Raw genomic sequence first — 13,818 nt, 5'->3', positions numbered from 1 at the left:
TGGTAAAATCAACACAAAATTTACATGGTTTAGCAAAATGCTAGACCCGTAATGGTGCACCCACCCACCCACCCACCCACAGGCAGCAGACAGCAACCTCCACAGCTTTAGGTTGAATGGAGAGAATGGGTGGGTAAAATAGTAGCTTGGTAGCAGGAGAATCCCATCTAAACAAAAAAAAGGTGTGGGAAAACCCACTATGGCCCCTTCCGCACATGCAGAATAATGCACATTCAATCCACTTTCACAATTGTTTGCAAGTGCATTTTGCTATTCCGCACAGCTGCAAAGTGCATTGAAAGTGGCTTGAAAGTGCATGCATTCTGCATATGCGGAAGGGGCCTATGAAGCTGACAGCCATGGGGTAAGCACTGAATACATAAGGAACCTCAGTGTATTATAAATCACCATAATCCTCTAATTTGCCTGAAACTAAGCTCCATTAGTATCATAGGTATGAAGAAGCCTGACCATGTCTTGGTACTGGCAGAATTAATTAGTGTCTTAGTGACAGACAGTAATGGAGCCAACATATCTGTACAACCCAAATGTCACATTCATTTTGTGACGTTCCACTGTGCAGTAGCACTTGGTGGGTCTTTATTCCACATGTGGAATGAGGAGGGAGTACACATGTGTTGCTTGTCTGACCTGCTTACCTGATTCTATCCATGAGAGACTCATTTCTGGTGCTGTTTAATTTCTCCTGTGTTTTCTATCATGTTTCTATCACCATTCTGTGTGGTTTCAACGATACTGACCACACTTCAACAGCACGGCTTATTATATGGTCAAATAGTTCTATCTCACTATCTTGTCGGTTCAACATACAACACATAATCCTTGTTATGCAGTGCTATGGTGTCATCTTGACATGAGGGTGGTCAACTGGCCTCAGGAAAAATGTCTTGCCACTTTATAGTGGCTTAATTGTCAAAGTGGGCAGCTGAAGCTTTTCCTGACATGGAGGCAAATAACTTCATCTGCTAAATAATATCCCATTAAACCTCTGTTAAAGAGACAGGGCCTTTTTTTCCTCCAGGCTCCATAACACTACTTGTTCTGGGCAACTCATTACTTGATTAACAGTGCAATCCTAAACAGAATTATGCTCTCTCAGTTTACTGAAGTGAATGATGCTAGAAAGTGCTCAGGATTACAGTGTAAGAAATATATTTCTGCTGCTCACACACTTTCAGCTGTAGGAAACTGATTCATTTGTTGCCTGGAGTCTAGTTCCAGAATCCACTGTTGTGCTGTTATAAAAGATAACTATTTGGTTGATAACCTGATTGACCTCTATAATAATGTAATAATTTTGGTCATTAAAAAGGTATAAACTAAGAGCACCCACCCACTATTTTGACAAAATGAGGGCTGAGATCTGTAAGGTATCAAGGGTCTCAGATATAGAACTGTAGGTGAGAACTAGAGCCCAGCACTTCACTCACTCAAGCAAGCCAGTCAACCTAGAACAGAACTGAATTTCAGCATCAATGTGCAAGTAACCATTGGGGCAACCACAGTCTGGAACAATCTGGCAGTTGCATGTGACTAGGGGAGCCAATCAAATCAGAGCTGCTCTATATTAAAGTTCTGCCTTTGTGTTTGTTCCTCAGCCCTCATAGCTCACTTGTAATGGAAAGACATAGTTCTCTTGTTCTTGCTTAATGCTAAGCTCACTTCTATATTGGATTCTGAGGAATACAGTGTAGTTTGCAGCAAGTATTTTTTTTATTTGTGATGTATTTCGTAAGCCAAGCATACAAAGCAATAGAGACATCAAATTCAGGTTGTGAGTGAAATAACACTCTGTTCACTAAAATAACTCACTTATTTAACATATAAATGTAATGGTGGCACAAAAAACGTTATTCACTGCAATCTTGGCTAAAACATGGGGGGGGGGGGTCATGTTTGATTGGATTTGGTATCTGCTCAATCCTCAACAACCTCTGACATGAAAAGGAGAGTAGTGCAAACTCCTGCTTGGTTCAGTGTGAGTTCTGTTTGGTTATCTTGGATAAACTGACCAAAGAAATGTGATCGTTAATAGTATATTTTATCTCTCAGTAGCCATTGAAACCAATGATAAGTAGAATTTGTAATCATCTATTTTGGTAATGATCTAATGATTGGTGCAGAAAAAGTTAGAACTACCCTTTCTCATTAGCATCATTAGTATTCCACTCCACAGGAACAGGCAGATTCAAGTCCAATAGCACCTTAGTATAAGAGTCAAAACTCCCATCGTCAGATATCTTTGATTATTGAAAGCTTATATCTTGAAAATCCTGTTGATCTTGAAAGAGCTTCTAGACTCGAATCCACCTGTTCTATTGCAGACAAACATGGCTACCCATAACATGGCTATCCATGGAGTTCCTATTGCCAATTACTGTATCTACTAGTTAAATATGTGGCTTGTGCCATTACTGAGATTAGCCAATGCAGTCCACCCACAGACAAGGGTGCGGAGGGGGAGGGGGGAGTTAATACTTAAAGTATTTGTTTGGCATGTCACAAGAAAAAGAATAAAATTTTACAATGAAGACGAGGGATGCTCCAGGAGCATCTGAACAAATACTGGACACATGGCAACTTTAAAAATTGTTAATGATTTGCCCACCTTGCCTTTCAGTTTTTTTCCCAAACAGTCAGGTAAAAGGACTGGACTGTCCAGGCCAACTGGCACCTCCACCAAGCCAATACAGCACAAAGCATGCTATGTAGGTGTCATGAAAGCAAGCCTGGGAGAGCCACGCTTGTTTCATTAAAACCTGGGTTCTTTTCTCCAATAACTCCAACCGGCTGAGGTCTCAACGATTTTTATTGAAAAACAGAAATCAAAGAAATAAAACATGATTGCAGTTAAGGGATTTCTTAGCTGGTTACGTCCCTTTTGGTTCTTTGTCCCTGTACTCTGATGTTTCTCTGACCACGTCTCAAGATGGAATTCCAGAACCTTTGTTTTCCCCTTCCCAGGAAAACTCTGTTCAGGCCATGAGGTAACTTAGGCCTTTGAAGTTTCATCCTAGCACCTCTGCATAGTTTCCTGTCCTCCCTCCTGGAGATCAAAAGGCAAAGATGCTTTTCACAGTCATATGTGACTTTGCTAGTTTTACAGTACTATTCCATCACAGTAGGCTTGAAGGCGGAGGTGGCGCTGAGCTCTAGCGCAAAGCTGGCCATAGCCATTGCTGCTTCATGCTTGGGCTGGCTGCTCTCCTCAGGAGGTGGAGGTGAGCCTCGAATGTCCATTACAATATATACATATATATATATATCTGGCAAGCAGCAACAGTTTTTACATTGCCTTCAGAACTTGTCTCCATGGCTGGTATAGTGCTATAGAAAAAGGCCCTGCAAGAAAGAGGTAGCAACTAGCATGGCATGGTTGCTCAGGTGATATTCTTTTGTTCCATGCCACTGCTATTGCTCTATAATGATAACCAGTGTGAGGTAGTGATTGGATTAGGACTGAGGTTGGAATCATGAGTTACCCACAAATCTCACTATATTAAATGGACCGTCTCATGGGGCTGATGAAATGATGAAGTGGAGGAACTAAACCATGCCCAGCATCCTGAACTCCTTCGAGGAAGCCCAGGATGACCAACAGAGTCAAATTTTTCATCACTTGTTTGGATAAGCAGGGATCACCCAGAAACCGACTAAGGTTTTTGAATATTTTTTATTTAACTTTAAAAATATTTCATATATATTTGCATTTGAAATGGTACTTTGTTGTTGTAGGAATGTTTTAAATAAATTTAAATAAAAGGGTTTATAGGACACATCATGTTAAAAACTCATGTATTGGACACCCAAAAATTAGCATATCTGAAATATGGAAAATCATTCTTCCAACAGTGTCCTTGATGCAACAGCGACTAAAACCCAAATTGGCATTCATTGGTGTAGGAAATACTTGGATTTAATCTGATTTTTTTCCACTAAACTGAATGGGTATCATAATCCTATATCCACCAGACAGAAGTAATTATAGTTGATGGTGATGAAAGTCACTGTGGCAAGCATTTCAGACTGAGATCTTTTCTCTTGATTTTGCAATTTTAGGAAGCTGGTTAGATAAAAATGAATATTTCACTGGGCTTTTACGTATTTAACTGGCAATATAAAATAATATACTTACATTTGATTTAGGAAACAGCTTGGATTTAGGCTAGTCTTGATTTTGTACTCTTTGTAATACATTTATGTGGGAATATCAGTGTTGGTATTTGCAAGTATCTGTCACAATCAGTCATGAAAGTGTTTACTATCTGTTTGTGTGTAAACAGGATGTTGAGATCACATTCTAATGAGCTGACTTATTGATTAGATATTGGCCAGTTTGATAGCCATTGCTTACATGTTTGTGAGCATGAGTGAAGTTATAAAGTTAACGTTCTCTCTGTTCTATTTGGAGTCAGTTCTTGCCATGTGCTGAGACAACTGTAAATATGTTAACAGTATAGTACTAATTGTTTTTATCCATGTTACTGTATCCTTTTAGCTAGTAAACCCTTATAAAGAGCAACTCACTAGTATCTGGGTCTTCAATGATATTTGCTAAACTCTATGATTAATGTGTTACGTTGCTTAGGTCAGCCTCCTCTGTGAGAAGAGCCCCTTTTGAGCAGTGAGTTCCTACATTTAAACTGAAAAGGGAGTTGCTGATCCCCCCTCCTGCCTGATTGAATTAACTTGCTTGGATTACTTCAAGTCCCCCACTCTGCACTGCTCGCTGTAACAAAAAGTTAGTTGACTGCATAACAAAAAGGGAGATACTTAAAGGTCGCAGAGTCTCAGACTGTACAAACGTCACAAATGGGAGATGGAAACCCGAACTCTTCCTGGCAACAGCTGTAACCGTGACTCCCTTCCAACAGCATGCCCCACTTTACCTCCTCTCAAAACATTAGACCAGTATAATTTCCTAATTTGGTAGTATTGCATTAAACATGCACTGCCCATGGAACAAATGGAATAGGTTCTATTACTAGATCCCTCAGCTGATGAGACAAGAGCGCACAAGTTTAAGATGGATGACTCCAAGGCAATGTATATTCTCACCTTTGGGGACAGAGAGGCCATATTCTTGTTAAACTGTAAATCAGCATGCACTCTATAGGAGGTTCTGGAGCAGAAGTATTCCATGAAATCAGCAAACCCAAGTACGAATCCTCAGAAGAAAGCTCTATAGCACTAAGATACCTGTGAATTAAAACCTAGAGCAAATGACTGAATTCGCTTTAAAAATACGGGAAATGGGGAAAAGTCTGGAGGATGACGAGTTGCTACTAGGAGTAATATTTGGAAGTTTACCTTTGAGTTTTGAAAGTTAAGTATCAGTCTTGAAAGAATATAATAATCTTGATGTAAACTATGCATTGTGCTATTTTTGAGACTCTGAAGCAGAACGAAGAGAATCTGATGTGACCTTGTCTGTGTTAAGGCAAGATAGTGCAACAAGTGAAAAAGACTTGAAATGTTTTTAATTGTGAAAAAGCAGGACATATTTCAAGAAGCTGTAGACAAAGAAAAGGGGCTCATAGAAATGGTAATGGGGGAAAGGAGTATGTTAATCACAGAGAAAGCTCTCGCAACAGCTCAGCTGAAAGGCATGAAAGGAGGGGGAAATTCCTCACACCTAAGGACAAAAGAAAGTCTGACCAAGGCAGAGAATATATGATTGCAGGTAAAGAACCTATTAGCAAGGTAAATTACTTTTTGCTGCATACAGGGGCAACTTGCCACATTGTTAACCATGAGAGATACTTTTGTTGAGAATGAAGCATGTGATGAGACTTTGGTGCAAGCAAATGGTGATTCATTTAAAGTGCTTGGAAAAGATACAGTAAAAATTAATGTATTAAGCGTTTCTGGTAGAGTGGTTGAGCACAGCCTGCTCAATATACTCTATGTGTCTAACACTCCTGAAAATCTGATTTCTTTACCTAAACTTTTGAATGCTAGAAATGAAAGGGTGATGAATAAGGAATCAAGCAGAATTTTTGATGACAAATTTGGAGTAGAGTTTCTGGCAGAGAAATGTGGACTCTACTGAAGGATGTTTGAAACTGTAAAAAAATATGTTTTTCATGTGAGAGAAAAGGGGTGCTCCAAAACAAAGTCCCTCTTTGCCTGGCACTCAAAACTTGACCATAGGCATATGGACTCTGTTAGAAAGCATATTTTGGACTGTGGTTCGAAGTTGATTGAATGTAGTACAATCAAGCAGACATGTGAAATCTGTGTTAAAGTGAAGTCAACTGGTCCTAGCCACTCCAAGCAGAATATGACAGCTCAAACTGAAGTCTTGGAATGCACAGTGACTTGATAAGACCACTGGCACCCCCTCTGGATGGTGCTCAGTATGTACTGACTTTCATTGATAGTACTAGTGAGCTTGTTTATGTTTACCTGATCAGGTCTAAAGACCAGGTGCCTGAGAAATTCAAAAATTATGTAGCAGTAGTCAGAAACAAGTTTGGCAAAGCTCCACAGATTTTGTGTACAGATAATGGGACTGAATACAGTAGCTCCAAAGTGAGTTCCAAAGATATCTGGAGTTCCAAAGATATCTGGAGTTCCAAAGATATCTGGAGAATGAAGCATACAGAATGCTAGACCAGTAGTGTATAGGCTTGCTGAACATTTCAATAGGATAGTTATGGAGACTACATGTTGTTTGTTGATGCAGGCAGAGCTTCCAGACCTCTGCTGGGTAGAAGCTGTAAATACAGCTGTTTACCTCCACAACAAAAGTTTATGCAAGGCTATTGGGAAAAGTCCATTTGAACTGTTGCATAATAAAAGCCTGGCTTAAAACACTTGAAAGCTTTGGGGGCAAGATCTACACCCATGTTCCCAAGGAAAGAAGGGGAAAGCTGGACCCTGGGGCGAATTGTGAATGCTAAGACCTTTGAAATAGAAGTGTACAATGTTACATATGTAGATGGAAGCATTCTAAATGCTTCTGGACAAGATGACTCCATAGTAAGTTTACTTATCAAGAAGAATCACATTTTTAATTGTCTTTCATACATGCATAATAAATAAGCTGCCCTCATACAGCAAGCAATGGTTTTCAGATAGCTTCCTTCTTTGAGTCAGTGGAGGCTAATGGATATCTATTTTACATACGTTTAACTTTTATCACATCTAAAGAAACTTAGAATTTTTCATTTAATGTCTGGTTCATTTTTTTTCAAAAGTACAGTTTCAAAACTTTTTGGGTTCAGGGACCTTTTTGCATGATTCTTTTAAACCTGAGCTGTATTTATGATATTACTAGAGTAAAATTCAGGCCCAACAATAAAAGCTCATCCAGATAAGATTTAATTTCTGTCTTGGGAGACAAAATGCTTCATCTATATCAACCAATATGTGTAAAGCTGATTTGCTTGAATATATCCCTTGATGGATGGTCCATCATAACATCACAAATAGAATTTCTGTGTACCTCAAATACCAAGCCTTTTCATGGCATCAACAAACAAATTTAGCCACATTAAACAAAGTATACAATAATTTCATTTTGTGAAATTGAGTTATATATGAGCCATACAATCCTTTGATCCCTTAGTTAATATGGAGTTTAATCAAGATACTTCCATCAAAGTTTTCTGAAAGCAGAACATGTTATCTGGATCAGGGTGAATTATATAGACCTTGAAGTAGGAAGTGGTCACATGAGTAGAATTGCCAGCCTCCCTAGAGATCTCCTACTACTACAAATGATCTTCAGATGATCTAGATCAGTTCTTCTGGAGAAAACAGCTCCTTTGGAGGAGGGGCCCTATGGCATTAAATCCTGCTGTGGTCCTTGTCCTCCCCAAACCGTGCCCTCACCAAGCTGCACCTTCAAAATCTCCAGGTGTTTCCAACCCAGAACTAGCAGCCCTACACATGAAACCTCTGTTAAATCCTGCTGTCATTTTCAGATGCACATATATGTTTGGTATACATCTGATCACAAGTACTTTGAAACCATCTCTAAGATATTCACTTCTGGACAATGCCTGTAGAGTCAGATAACCATTGCTATGTCCCTCTTTATGCAAGGACCATGTATAATTTCCTCTTGTATGGATAAATGGCAAATAGTGCGATCTGAAGCAGAGCTACTCCCTTCTGCTTAGGATTGTCTTGAAAAACAACTAATATCTGAACTATTGTCATTTTGGCCAGAACACTTTCTCTTATTCTATTGTCTGTTCTGAAGGGAATGTCTCAGGACTATTATGAGACCAAGCAGCACTATGCAAATGTTAAAAAGGCATTTAAATTAGTAGTGATATTACAAATGTGTTTTTAAAAAATCTAATACATTGTTCCTGTTTGTTTCAGAATGATCATTTTTGTGACTTTGTGGATAAGCAAACTGGCTATAAAACTGTTAGTATGCTGGCATCAGCAGTTGTACAAGGCAAGGAAGTGCTTGCTGTGATTATGGCTCTTAACAAGAAAAATGGCCCTGAATTCTCTAAAGCAGATGAAGAGGTAAGAATTTTTTAAAAGGAGTACAGTAGCTTAACAATGGTGGATGCCGCACAGGCCAAATATAATGGGTGTAGGACGTGATATGTACTGTTTTGGGTGGGGGAAGGGGACTTTGCGCAGGTGCCGTTCCCAAAACTAGTTTGGCCCATTTTATTCCTCTCAACCTGGGATTTTCGAACATTGCTAAACCAGCAATCCTTTTGCATAATCTTGTGTTAGAGGCGCTCCTGCACAAACACAACAGGCAGGAGATGCTTTATTTCCTTCCCTTCCACCCATTCACTTTAAGTTCTACAGCATCCACTGTTAGGAAGGATCTGCCTGCCTGCCATTCTGTGCAGGTCACCCAGTAGGTTGTGGGCAGATTCTCTAAGTCCCCACAGGGTACAAAGTCCCCTAAGCATGTTTTCTCCCCCGGCAGCAAATATGACTGATCTGCAACAACATGTTCATTACTGCTCAGCCGTTGCAGAGAAGTCTCTTTTTCTTTTTCTTTTGTGTGCTGCACATCCGCAGCTATGCAGGTGCAGATGATCGTATTGTGAGACGATTGACATTGCTGTGGGGTTTCATTTCTGTATGCCTGTGCAGCTGCACATACATTGCAGGAAATTTTTTAAAAGAGAAGCATCTCCGTGCAAAGGCGCAAAAGCAACCTGGATTGTTTCCATGGGCTCCAATCACTGCCTGAACGAATGAAGAGCACACATATGAATGGGAAAAAGGAAACTGGTTCCTTTCTAACAATTGCAACCCATTGCACATATGCTGTGTAGAATCCAGCAATGTGTTGGATCCAGTGGAAATTGCCCCCCACTGTCCCCCCACAAGCAGCTCTCTGTCCCCCCCCAAGCAGCATTTATAGGGATGCATTGGGGCTGCAGCAGAAATGGGAAAGTGGAGAAGTTCCACATTGCTACAGAAATCCCTGAAACTATAGTGTTGCTGAAAGTCGATGGATACAGGTCTGACAAGACCCAGGATGGGATCCTTCCAAGAACCATATCTAAGCTGCTCTGATCATTCCAAGGAAAAATGCAATGTAAACATAAATAAATGGAATACCATCCAACAAACATTACGCCTAAGTTAAATTGACTTCGGCACATATTTATCTCTCTTACTGAAATAATGAAAACTAGTGCTTAACTTTGGCTGGATCATATCCATGATTTTGTCTTATACTTGACTTGTTTCATGTTTTTCATTGCAGGTTTTCAAGAGATATATTGATTTTATTTCACTTGCTATAAAACAATACCACACTACTTACATGTACAATATTGAATCCAGAAAGAGTCAGGTAAAGTATTAACTAGCCTAGATACAAAGCCAGTGAATATTCCATTGTTCAGCATTAAATGTATTGCTATAATTAATGCTTTAATACTGATGGTGGTGGCGGAAAGTGCTGTCAAGTCACGGACAACTTATGGTAACTTTATAGGGTTTTCAAGGCAAGAAAAGAACCGAGTTGATTTGCCATTGCCTGCCTCTGTGTAGCTATTCTGGACTATCCCATTGAAATACTGACCATGGGCACCCAACTTAACTATCCAAATCTGATAAGATGGGGCTAACTTGGACCATCCAGATCAGAGCACTTTAATAGTGCCATCGTAAAAAACAAGATACAGTAAATACATTGACTGTGCCATCTTTTTTTCTTACATAGTTTTGGGTTCTTCATGTAATGTCATTTCTGCTCTGACTCCCAAACTGCAATCTTTTTACTATTGTTTTAATTTTTCTTTCCTCTTAAACAGATGCTCTTGTGGTCTGCTAACAAAGTATTTGAAGAGCTTACAGACATTGAGAGACAGTTTCACAAAGCGCTGTATACTATTCGAATATATTTGAACTGCGAAAGATATTCTGTTGGTCTTCTGGACATGACCAAAGAGAAGGTCACTATCATTTTATTTACTATTAGAAAATAAATTAACTCAAAATGATTACCTAAGACTTAATCCTTCACAGAGGTGACTTCAGTAGGATTTTTACTATTCACAGGATCCAAGCCCAAATGTACTGTCTTTCTTTGCTGATATTTAAAGTCATTTTTCAGGTCTCCCACTCTATGGAATTCCTTGCTAATTTCTGCTTCCTTATTTCCAGGAGTTCTATGATGAATGGCCAATCCTGCTGGGAGAAGCAGAGCCTTATAAAGGACCAAAAACACCTGATGGCCGAGTGAGTTTCCTCTTTATAAATCACCATTTTCAGAATGGTCCTTGTTTACAAATTATTACATTGCTTTCTCTACTTGCATTTAGGAAGTCAACTTTTATAAAATAATTGATTACATTTTACATGGAAAAGAAGAAATCAAAGTAATTCCGTGAGTATCTATTCATTCATTTGTTCTGTTGTAGCTTATTGTGCATTTTCAGGTTGGTTTACTCATATTACCTATTATCTTCTTGAAGGTCGCCACCTGCTGACCATTGGTGTTTGGCTAGTGGTTTACCAACTTATGTTGCTGAGAATGGATTCGTAAGTTCCATGCTTTATTTCTCTTGAACTGCCTGTATGAGTGTGTCTATGCATGTGTATGTTTTATTTTGCAAAAATTAAAATAATCACAGTGTTCAGTTATCCAAATAAGTTAAGTTAGACCACTGCAAACTTTCAGTGAAATACATGGAGGAATGGGATCTTGTATAGTGACCCCACCCACACCTACACTGCTATTTATCTGTTTGTTTATAATTAAAATATTTGTATACTAATGTCCTAGGATTGCCAACCATAGATAGCAAACTGGTAGGAAATTTGGGAGATGGGGACCATTTCATTGGCCTTGCACTGATGCATGATGTCACTTCTGATGCAAAACCAGAAGTGATGTCATTAAATGGAGCCAACACTCTAGGATTTACCCCAAGTTCTGAATAAACTATAGAGTTTAGGGTGAATCCTACAATGTTGCCCTGACCACAATTTACATCTGTGGTCTCCTTCACATGGAGTGTACATTCCTTTCAGGTCTGATTCTTAGTTATGCACATGTTTCCCCTCTTCAGAACTCACTGTGCTCTTGCATCAGACTCTCCTTGCGGCTTCCTCAGGAAAAAGAGGAGTTTTTTCTCTCTCTCTTCTCAGGGAATGTGAAATAGAGAAGTGTACATCCATCTTTCTTCAGGTTTTCCCACTCCTCCTTGCCTTCCCCTGCCCACACAACAATAATTCTGCCTACTCTTCAGGCCAGGAGAATAAGATGAACTTTTTTAAAAAAATAACCCCATATGTCTATTGTAGTTACAAATACAAATACAAAACCTTTAATGGCATATAAAGAGTGGTAAAATACAGATTATGTTAAAACCAATTGACTAAAATTTACACAAAGGTTTCACTCTTGATATCTATTGTAGTTATGATAGACCACATGAAACAATGTTGTTGTTGTTTTAAAAAGGTGGCAGGCAACCTCCTCAAATGGAAGCAGGAAAAATGGTGGCTCAGCTGCCTCTCCACTTTACAGACTGAACAGAAAAACACCTCCTGTGAAGCAAAGACCCACACTGTAAATACTGTATGCATATAATTTTGCATCATAAGTTATTACACATCACTGTAACACTAGTGAGTTCCCCAGTGCTACCATTCTGGCCTCTTAAGTGGTATTGGAGAATATGGGCCCAAGCCAGAAGGTCTCCTGTTGTAATGGGAGGTCTGCCCCATCCCCCTGTTCTTTTTATCATATTTCAAACTCAAAGTTGTTTATAGATAAATACAATAGCAATAATAAAATTCCCACATTAAAGCACTTCAAAACATAGACCATTAATAGACTATATAGTCAGTTATGCCCTTTTCATGGCAGCCTTCAGCCAACCGAGTAACAATTCAGTTCAAATAGGGTTCCAAGCAATACCTGACAACCGCCATGAGATGCAGGAAGTGGGAACTTCTGTATCATGGGAGTGATCAGCATCTCTGGTGCAATGGTGTCTCTTCTGGTGCAATGTGGAAGTGATGTCATTGTTCTAGTGGGGAAATTCTATCATTTGCCCAAAACTCTGTTGTTTAATCATGGAGTTTGGGGCAAACACTAGAGCATCACCCAACATGATGAAAGCACTTCCAGGTTGTGCTGGCAACAACCTTGTCATGCTGCAGATAGTGATTGGACATCCCTATTTCACCTGGTCATTTCCTTCCACTGCCTACCTGAGCAACAATGAGCAGCATGAGATGACAGCAAGAGATCCCTCACCATAGCTAAGGTTGGCGATTCGGCTCAGCCAAATCAACTATTCAGTCCGAATCACCCCCAATCTGGACAGATTCGGCCTGAACCAGATCCGAATCAATAGAGTCCGAATTGGAGCCATCCGAATCAATGGCATTTGATTCGGCACCATTACCGAATCAGGCCTTGGGTGGCCCAACTCGTTTTAAAAGAAAAAAGTCCTCCAAAAAGCCCTCCGACAAAAAAACCCTTTCCCCTCCCGAGTCCCCAACGGAAACCACCCCTCCCTTTGCCCCAGCCGCTCTTCCCACCCAGTTTCCAACCTCCCCAAAAGCAGACCCCCCAAAAAACATACTCCACTCGCCCACAGTCACTCTCATAACCTGCTTGCTTGATTTGCTGGCACCCCACAGCCCTCCCCCAGAAATTTCCCATTAGCAGCAATGGAATGAAGTCACTGCTAAGCACAGAATCTGGGGAAATTTCTTGAGTTGCCTGTCAGGGGTGTATTTTTTGAGATAGTGGCACCAGAATTTCGGGGTATCACCTGGAGGCTGTCCTGATTATATGGACCCGAGTTTGGTGAAATTTGGTTCAGGGGGGCCAAAGTTATTGACCCCAAAGGGGTCACCCCAACTCCTGTTAGCTCCCACCCCAACACCTGCCACCCAAACTCCTGTTAGCTCCCATTGGAAACAATGGGGGATGGGGGGCACCCCCTTTGGGGGTCAATAACTTTGGTCCCCATTAGCCAAACTTCACCAAACTTGGGGGGAATAATCAGGAGAATCTCCAGATGATAACCTGAAAGTTTGGTGCCTCATGCAGGCCCAAACATGTAAAAACAGGAAAAAGTTAAAAAATGAAATGGACCCGAATTTTTCGGATTTACCCAAATTTTTGGGCATATCCGAATCGACTATTATTCAGATTCAGGCATACAGATCATTTTATGCCCCAAAACATCCGAATCCAAATTTTACCGAATTTTTTGGGTATTGACCAACCCTAACCATAGCAGGAAACTGGCTATCCTAGTTCAATATAGCCTCATCAAAATACTCTCAAAAGAGCACCACCTTACTGGTCTCATGATACTTAGGCAAGGA

General features: G+C 40.1%; 1 protein-coding gene across 1 annotated transcript in view; it reads left to right on the top strand.

Moving 5' to 3' along the window:
- PDE6C (phosphodiesterase 6C) overlaps nucleotides 1–13,818 on the top strand; it is a 67,629-nt gene that overhangs the window by 20,350 nt on the left and 33,461 nt on the right. The window contains 6 exon segments of the mRNA XM_048505799.1: nucleotides 8,359–8,511; nucleotides 9,725–9,814; nucleotides 10,278–10,418; nucleotides 10,630–10,704; nucleotides 10,788–10,852; nucleotides 10,941–11,007. Coding sequence (XP_048361756.1) covers nucleotides 8,359–8,511; nucleotides 9,725–9,814; nucleotides 10,278–10,418; nucleotides 10,630–10,704; nucleotides 10,788–10,852; nucleotides 10,941–11,007 — 591 coding nt within the window.

Source organism: Sphaerodactylus townsendi, linkage group LG08 (genome assembly GCF_021028975.2).
Source record: "Sphaerodactylus townsendi isolate TG3544 linkage group LG08, MPM_Stown_v2.3, whole genome shotgun sequence".
NCBI classification, from domain to species: domain Eukaryota; kingdom Metazoa; phylum Chordata; class Lepidosauria; order Squamata; family Sphaerodactylidae; genus Sphaerodactylus; species Sphaerodactylus townsendi.
Note: the sequence above shows the minus strand (reverse complement) of the source record. Positions and strands in the feature narration are given on the sequence as shown.